At 35.3% G+C, this 9876-nt stretch overlaps 1 protein-coding gene across 1 annotated transcript in view; it reads left to right on the top strand.

Moving 5' to 3' along the window:
- Positions 1-948: 948 nt before the first annotated feature.
- The window catches only part of LOC139126360 (uncharacterized), a 54341-nt gene continuing 45413 nt past the window's right edge, over positions 949-9876 (top strand). Inside the window, exon 1 of the mRNA XM_070692431.1 lies at positions 949-1212. Coding sequence (XP_070548532.1) covers positions 1167-1212 — 46 coding nt within the window. The 5' untranslated portion in view covers positions 949-1166. The remainder of the gene's footprint in view (positions 1213-9876) is intronic.

The raw sequence follows: 9876 nt of genomic DNA, 5'->3' as shown, positions 1-9876 counted from the left end.
ACCTGTGCATAAAAAATATGTTTTTGGATTTGGCTGGCTCTCACACTAAGTAAGATCTTTTAGTTGTAAATAACGGTTACTCTTACGTAATAAATATACCGTGAATCATAGTTAGTGGTGCTTCAGCGCCATCAACGCTATTTTTAAACAAGTATTAAATCATTAACAATGACCGGCCGTCGTGTCAGGACCTTCTAGTTATCATGTGTTGACAAATCATCTAATCCTGTTTGACATGATTGTACTTAGATGAGAGCGACCTGCCTTTCCTTTGCTTTTGCCGACATTGTTTTGGTTAGTTATAGATGCAACCGAAATCATTACAACATGCAGGTTTATAAACGGTTTTACGTTGTACACTTTCTAGACACTAAGCTCCTTAAGTGTAAAACTTAGGTCTCGCACTTTTTCGCTTTGACAATACTGACGCAGACGCTCTGAGTCTTTGGCGTACTGACTTCTGTCTGTTTGTCTATGGTTAATCACGTCTTTGTAGACAGCTAACCTTTCCCGGTATTGTAGAAGTATCGTATTCAAACTATCTGATAATGGTGTACCACTCCCCTTTATTGGTGATATATTAAAACCTAGTGTTTGTTTTGTAAATAAAGTGCGGCATGATAGCCATTGCTTGTTGTCAAACATTGACCAGTAATGACTATAATGAATCGACAGTCACGCTTGATAGTTATCTTTGACCTAGTATGAGTAACCGACAAAAAGCAGTGCTAAAACAATTCTTCTTATGGTCAGTTAGCTCTAATTTTACAGCAGTAATACCATTGCTTAATGACAGCATAGACCCTCGCGAGGATCTATGGTTTTAAGAAAATAATTGATACAAATATCACTGTTACATCACCGGGGTTATGATGGGTTGTCGGTCACTTGGTAGTGTGTCGGGGCTAACAAGGCTGATGTTGAAGGGGTGTTAGGAAGACTGGAGGCAGCGAGTACTATAATCTAAAATGCTACTATTCCACTACACAATATACTACAGTACAGAGGTCGATGATTAGCTTTAAGTGAGCTGGAGACTGTCAGGTATACAAGTGGGCCAAGACCTATATATTGCCTCATGAATAGTAATGGAAGCTCATGAATAATAATGACAAAGCATTTTGTCACAAACACGTTGAAAATCTGCGACTGATTTTAATCTGGCGATGATGTTGAAGTTTACGCTTTGCCTAATTTCTCTCGGAATGGTCGGTAAGTACAATGATATACCATCCACATTTCAAGCTACAGGAATTCCAGATGAATACGATATTATCAATTGCTTATTTTGACCAATTTTACTGACTTCACAGGTGTAATAAACAATAATGATTGACGCTAAGCTGTGTTGGGTAAGTGCAACGTGGAATGACTCTGGCAAAGGCCGCCATTTTTATCTCTACAAATATTGCCACAATCCGAAAGAGAATGATGTTAAGTAACAACCAGCTCCCACAATCCGAAAGAGAATGATGTTATGTAACAACCAGCTCTTATTGTCATAAAATAATCGTGGGCACATGCTTTTTAAATTTGAATTTTTTATAGTGCTCCGGTTTTCACTATAACACTGTTTCTAAAAGTACTAGTGACACATGGTTTAGTTCATATTAGGTGAGTCGAAGTCGATACTAGGCAAACTGCCCCTCGTGCTTATCTATGCTTGAACAACCATTTTAGTTTTACGTCCCACTTAAAGGTCGATCGATTACATAAAAGGGATCCTTCTACGCGGGGTGCAATCATACATGTAGATAACGCTCTTCTCGTCTGGCTCCTCTTCTCTCCAAAAAAGTCCAGAAGCTTATGTACCTGTGTTCCGTTTGCATGCTGACCGGTCGGTGCCCAGCCAGGTTTGTTGCAAAGTACTCACGGCTAGCAGAATCAATGCTCACATTTAGAAGTATTCTGGTCTCTCGGCACAGATACTCTGGAATCTTACCTCCTGATAAGTCGTCACAGTCCATCTACAGTTGTAGCTACATGGTCTACGCCTGTAAGGGTTCGCCTATCACATCACGTTCCCACTCTAAATGACCAAAGCGCTGTTAATGCTGCTTCTTGGGAAACAACTTAGGCGAATAATTAGACGATTCTTGCTTACACGATAAATACGACACGATAACTGAAGTGACAAATCATACTGATGGACTTTTCATAACTCTGTGGTGACACAACCTCTCAACCGGTTTCTGTGAACACAGTATACTGTGCGTTGGTTGGTAGCAATATGGAAGTAGCAGAGGTATAAATCACATGCACAGAGGTGTAAGCTACCTGTTGAACCCTGACATTTCTAACCACTCTACTTAGTTCCGTGTATCTGGTGAATCTGACAAAGTATTGTCATTCAAAAAGAAAGGTTTTCTAGCAGATACAAGTTTATAGTAACTGTGGCATCAAGTGGAATAAGATGCTGTACGTAAGAACTGTCTATCAAAAAGGGCAACAAATTGTATTTATCAAGCATGTGCAAAGCAAACTTGTATGATGGAAACAACTATATAGACTCACAAGTGTTGATTGTTTTTATTAATCTATGACCCCTTAGAAAGAGGAAGTTAGACTTAACGTCAGACTCATTTCGAAATGAGACTTCAGTTGCGATTATACCTGAGACTCATTCTTTACAGTTTACACCAAATGCAACTTGATCTGAGACTGTATCTGATATTATCAATGAGCTTTAACACTTTGAGTGCTGTACTTTTTCCCACCAAAAAGTTAGTGCAAAATTTTAACCAAGTTTTTTCCTATCGTTTTGATAATTTTTGACAAAAGGGACACACAATTTTGACCTAAAGTTTATTTTTCGTAAACGCTTTGGGGAAATCTGAAAAAAAATTATCTTCGTTATATTTTTTAAAATGACAAAAATTGACTGTAGCACTCATAGGGTTAAAATGACATCTGCGACTGGCGATGAGACAAGAATATGCAGCTAACAGGATACGTTCTAGCTTCAAATAATAACTAGATAAATACAACTACTTCTTCTACTATACCCTTGACAAAAAAACAATCACGGCGTGTCGACATCGATGCGCTACCAAACTTTTTTTTTATCAAATGTGAATGAATTAAATTGAAGTTTTATTTGCGTGTCAAGGCTACCGGCCAATATGCAAAGGAGGTTACATCCGATATTTTGTGTCGAGTACAAAATTATTGAATAACAATATTTAAACAAATTATATAAATAGGAGACTACATGTGCTACACTACGTGGTAAAAGTTACAATACACAACAAATATTCAGTGAAAACGCAGTAGTACACATGTGTAAAACTCTATTCCAATATTACCTCTGAGCTTAAATGCTCTGTTGGTTCCAGAAATAGATCCATGAGTAAGTATTTAATTCTCAAGTTGTTGCACACTGGGCAAATGACAAGAAAGCGTTTCCATCTTCTACAATATTCATATTACAAATTTTACAGAGACTGTCGGCTGGAGCAATGTTGTACCTTCTGCCTTCCTCTATTGCAAAAAGAAGTGCTTAGCAATGAAAACAAGTAAACATTCGAATGCCTCGTCAATTACAATGTAGGTACAGATAAAGGACTCTTAAAGTGATAAGGACTCTTAAAGTGAATATATGTGCGAAGCTTTGGTTTCAAAGCTAAACTTTCCTTCAAGCGTTGTTTAAAAACACCTTTAACTTTATTTTCAAAAGTATACAAAAAAAAACTGTTACCCACTTCCTGGGAAATCCATTCAAAACCAAAGCCAAATGAATATAAAATGTTCTTAACAGTCGTCGCCCACGTATTTCTAACCGTGTTGTCAATATTGCACTACTTCAGATATGCTTGTCTTGGGATTCTATGAGAAGGCATTGCAAGATGTTTCAACCAGAATATGATACAACGTTTTACAGTGTGACAATAAATAGGGAGACGGCAACATTCCCCAACGACAGCTTCTTTTGTTGTACGGTTAGCAGCTAACCAGAGATTTTTTTGACAATTGTGTACTTTTTGTTAAAAGGATTAAATTTGGCACCTTAAAAGTTTGAACTGTTGTAAACATTTTTTGATATAGATCCTAATCAGAAGCGTCCTCTTGTGACGAGGATCTTGCGTATTGCATAGGCTTTCGGTGACATGAAAAACTACCCCTATTACTTGCTGCACTTTCATCAATTAGGATCAGAATCGATGTGTACTCTATGATGTAAAACTCTACTCAAGGCGTAAACATGGATATCTTTTATTTCATTATACTAATCATTTATGGAATATCATTTTTACCAACATTAAAAGCAAACAAAAAGGTTTCATGAGTTGGGTGTTTACCATCTTTATTCCCCCACCCAAGTATTTGACCATCAAGACTATATATCTCTAATCAATATGTGTAAACATTCATGAGGTACGACAAAAATTGACAAGACCCATTGTTACGTGCAGAGAAAACGAACAAAAGGATGAACTCAGCAGTTTCGGTTTAAACAAAATTTATTACGAAAATAAAACTAATTGCTAAGTCAGGGATAGAATACAAACTGTAAAAGTGCACAGATTACTTATCTCAGCTGGGACGGCAAAGCTCCAGTCTCAGAGTTGTGACAGTCAGTTGGATGAATGAACAGTCGTTTGGCTTGCAGGCTTGGCGTAGCACAAAGTCCACAGTATAAAACCACCGTGGCAGTGAAGGTCTTGAAGTCTTAAAATTAATATTGTTGGAGTTTCCAAAGACTTGAAGTAACACGCAAGAGACACAATCCAAAAAGTCTGACTGCAAGCTGTGAACGTTCCTATTTATACCCATGTGCTTACATAAGAGCAAATAAGAACAATCTAGAACTTTTATTGACATGCTAATTACTGTTCTAAAATTATCTCTCTTGCACAACTCAGTAAATTTCCACAACGTTCCAAACATGACTATCAGAATTTAAGGTTATGAGGTCATTCAGGCAGTGACCTTGAGAATGTTCTAGACTAATTGAACTCAGGTCATGATGAGTGTGTGAAAATGACCTACATAAAACAAACCCATCTTCAAAAACAAAATTTTTCAAAGAAAAAAAATTTCTTTTACAAATGTGATATTAAAAATGTAAACAACAACAAACTCTAAATACGAGAGAGACAGTCTGCAATCCAATTGTCTCTACCTTTGATATGTCTAATATCAAGATTAAACTCCTGTAAAATTAAACTCCATCTTAACAATCCCTGATTTTTACCTTTTAATTTATGCAGAAAAACAAGAGGGTTGTAATCAATATAAACCACTATTGCCTGATTTGAAGAAGTAACATAACTTCAAAATGCTGTAAAGTTAATAGCAAAGATAAACACTCTTTTTCAATTGTAGAGTAGTTTCTCTGGGATTTGTTAAATTTGCGTGAAAAGTAGCAAACACGATGATCGATTCTATGACTATCCTCTTGCAATAAAACAGCACCAGCAGCCATATCACTAGCATCTACAGCTAATTTGAATGGCATACTGAAATCTGGTGCAGACGAAACTGGAGCACTTTGAAGTATGGCTTTAAGTGTATCAAATGCCTGTTGGCATTGTTCTGACCAAACAAACTTTACTTTCTTTTTAAGTAAGTTAGTCAAAGGCTCAGTAATTGTACAGAAATTTTGACAATTACTTAGCCTTTGACTAACTTTCTTTTTAAGTAAGTTAGTCAAAGGCTCAGTAATTGTACAGAAATTTCGACAGAATTTTCTGTAGTAACCAGCTATACCGAGAAAGCGCATCAGTTGTCTCTTGAAATTTGGTGTGGGAAAACTTGAAATGGCACTGATTTTGGCATCAACAGGTCTTACCTAACTCTGTCGAGAATTCTTCATTCCGAATGGCATCATCTTGTACTTGAACAATCCGTCTGGTGTAACAAAGGCGGATATTTCACGAGCACGATCCATCAGAGGGACTTGCCGAAATCCCTTCCGTAGGTCAAATTTCGTCACATACTTGGCCTTTCCCATTCAGTCGATGCAATCATCAATCCTCAGGATTGGGAAATTGCCTGTCTTTGTTAAAGTGTTCACTTTCCTGTAGTCCGTGCACATAAGATAACTGTGATCCGACTTTGGCAAAAGTATGCAAGTATTTGACTCCCAAATGACCAGCCTAGGGGGTTTCATCGGCCAGGCGCAATATTTCAGCACAATAGGGCTTTGGAACCACAATTTGATGTTTTATAGCCCAATCGTCATCAACAAAGACATCTGGAGGTCTCAATTTACGCATGAGAATCCAAGATTTTGTATAATAGGAAACAGGGATATCTGAAGTTTAAGATTCGTCAAAAACCCTGTCAAACAAACACGAGATATCTGGGTCTTTGTGTTGTTCTGCAACGAGATTTGATCTAGAAAATGTCTGACCTTGGTCAGCAGTAGTTTTACTGGAAGTTTCAAATCCATGGGGGATAACAGAATGATCCGTGTCATACACCTATGGGGTGAGAACACCGCCAAAATTATCTTGAAAACCTTATTTAAACTTATCTCATAATTATTATTCCATTGTATGGTGATTTAATGATAATTATGTCAGTATTTGGCCATTATTTTGCAATTATTTGATCATTATATGGATATTATTTTGACATGATTATGAACTTATTTGGTAATTAAGTTGTTTTGACATTATTCAGCATTGATGTCTTGATTTGGAACTTATTTAATCATTATTATGCCATTATTTGGTGATTTGGTCATTTTTATGTCATTATTTGATCTTTATTATGGGATTATTTGGTCATGATTACAATATTATCTTGACATTATTATAAATTTATTATGTTAATTCGGTTCTTTTGCCATTATCTGGCATTGATGTCTTGATTTGGAACTTATTTCATCTTTATTATTCCTTTATTTGGTGATTTGGATATTTTTATGTCATTATTTGGTCTTTATTATGCGATTTTTTGGTCATGATTACAATATTATCTTGACATTATTATGAATTTATTATGTTAATTCGGTTCTTTTGCAATTATTCGACATTGATGTCTTGATTTGGAACTTATTTCATCTTTATTATTCCATTATTTGGTGATTTGGTCATATTTATGTCATTATTTGATCTTTATTATGCGATTATTTAGTCATGATTACAATATCATCTTGACATTATTATGAATTTATTATGTTAATTCGATTCTTTTGCCATTATTCGGCATTGATGTCTTGATTAGGAACTTATTTCATCATTATTATTCCATTAGTTGGTGATTTGGTCATTTTTACGTCATTATTTGGTCTTTATTATGCGATTATTTGGTGATTATTACGACATTACCTTGATATTATTACGAATTTATTATGTTAACTCGGTTCTTTTTCAATTATTCAGCATTGATGTCTTGATTTGGAACTTATTTCATCATTATTTTGCCATTATTCGGTGATTTGGTCATTTTTATGTCATTATTTGGTCTTTATTATGCGATTATTTGGTCATGATTAAAATATTATCTTGACATTATTATGAATTACTTAAGTAAAAATGCTTAATGATTCTCAATAATGTATCATGGTATCTGCAATATATATAGCACGTTTTGTCAACTTTGGTCAATTCAATTCAGATATATATCTCCAACCAGGAAAGTTCATTAAATATGCAAATTAGGAATAGGCTGAAGAGAAAATGCTTAATGACTTTCAATAATATTGAATTATAGTGTCTTTAATGTACATAGCATGTTTCATCAATATTGATCTAGTCAATTCAGATAAATATCCATAATTATGAAAATTCATTTAATATGCAAATTAGGAATTGGTTGAAGTAAAAATGTCCTTTGACTTTCAATAATGTTATATCAGAGTATCTTTGATGTATATAGCAAGTTTCAACAAATACAATCAAGTTAATTCAGATATACCAGTATATCCCTAGATGGGAAAGTTCATTAAATATGCAAATTCGGAATTGGCTGAAGTAAAAATGCTGAAAGACTTTCAAAAATATTGTATCATAGTAGCTTCAAATATATGTAGCAAGTTCCATCAACGTCGGTCCAGTCAATTCAAATATATATCCCTAATTAGCAAAGTTCATTAAATATGCAAATTAGGATTTGGCTAAAGTTAAAACGGTTAATGACTTTCAATAATGTTAAATAATAGTATCTTTAATATATATACCAAGTTTGGTCAATTTGATCCAGTCAAATCAGACATATATCCCTAATTAGGAAAGTTCATTAAATATGTAAATTAGCAACAATCTTTCGTGTCACCCTTTAATGCTTCCCACTGCTGATATATCTTGGTGTGATCAACATTTGTAGCAAATCTCATTAAATTGTGTGTAGTCGTTTTTACTGTATATCCGTTTTTTCTAAAATCATTAATTATGCAAATGAGCAAAAAGTATGCAAGCCACACCGACCAAAAACTAATCAGTTCTTGCCATTTGTTAACTAAATATATGTACCAGATTTGATTCTAATCTGATAAGCCATTTTTGAGATATCGGACCAACAGACAGACAGACAGACAGACAGACAGACAGACAGACAGACAGACAGACAGACATCGCTGCGACATATACTCACGTGTGTAAACACGTGAGCAAAAAAACTTTTATTTAACTTTTTTATCTCGCCGTCATTTTTTACAATATTTGAGATTACACATCTCATGAATGTTATGACTATTATTGTTTAGGTATTTAAGCAATTTGTTGTGTGATAATCTTGCCAAAATAACTGTGCAGCGAGGAAATCCGCGAAATGTTCAACAAGACGTGGGAGATGGATTTTAACCCGTGACAAATGGCGGCCAATCTGTTTACCGCAACGAAATTTTAATAAAGAAATTTGAAAATAGCGTGTTTGTTGGTTTATCTTGTACACTAAAATCTATTGAATATTGAAATATACTCATATTTCTATTTCCTATTTCTAATATAAGCGTATGATTTCAAAATAATCATAATTGTTATTCCGGATAGCAGATTGCGGCCAACGTAAAGCCTTGTTCACTCACCAGCCCGACGTATATTGAAAATAGGAAATACAGGCTATTTCCTATATCCAATTTGGTGCAGACATGCGCAGTGGCATGCTGCGTTGATAACGCAGACGTCAGAGACGGTGCATCGCACGGTAATTGTTACATTGTAACACAGCTCCTCGGAGGGACTGTGACCATACATTACATTCATCGAATCATCAGCCCGAAAGTGGATTCGTATTTGGTGCCAGATTTGCTCTTCAAAGGGGCTTACAAACCTGATTGTGGTTCTCTTATGGAAATTTGGATACCCAAGCGTATTATCAACATCATGGAAAAGCGGGAGCTATTTGTTCATCATCTAGGCCCGTGAAAATACGTACTTTTTGCTAAGGTTTATCCATGAAAGGATTGGAATCAGTCTTTGAAATATTGTAAACAATATTTTTACACGTACAACCATTTCAGAGTGAGGTGAAAATATGACTATTTTAATAGGGGCATTATCATGAACACCTTTTTCCCAAAAGTTGTCTTGTTGCCCCAGACTGTAATAGTGGTGGTAAGCTGTTAAACATCAACAAAGATTACACTAACATGTCAAGACTAAGTCATTGGTCATTGACATGGTTGTAACTGTATCTGCAATTACTTCACTGACTCTTTATAAATTAGGTCCTTTTTTTCTGGTTCATATTTTTCCTATATTTCGCAATATTATAAGGGTGTCTTTTTTCTTTCAAACCCCAGATCCAAGTAAGGAGTATTTTGAAATTTTGCGTAACAAGCATAGCTACCCAGCTTTTCCTGTGAGTGCCAAGACCAGGTTTATAAAAGAGCATCGCGTACGCCAAAATGGTCCGCTATGAACGAGTCAATAGTCAAAATAAGGGGTTCGTTTTTGTTGAAAAATCTCAGACAAGGGGTATCTTGAA

The sequence above is a fragment of the Ptychodera flava genome (assembly GCF_041260155.1).
Source record: "Ptychodera flava strain L36383 chromosome 3 unlocalized genomic scaffold, AS_Pfla_20210202 Scaffold_27__1_contigs__length_13241970_pilon, whole genome shotgun sequence".
NCBI lineage: Eukaryota > Metazoa > Hemichordata > Enteropneusta > Ptychoderidae > Ptychodera > Ptychodera flava.
The sequence above is the reverse complement of the archived record's forward strand: the minus strand, read 5'-3'. Positions and strand labels throughout refer to the sequence as shown.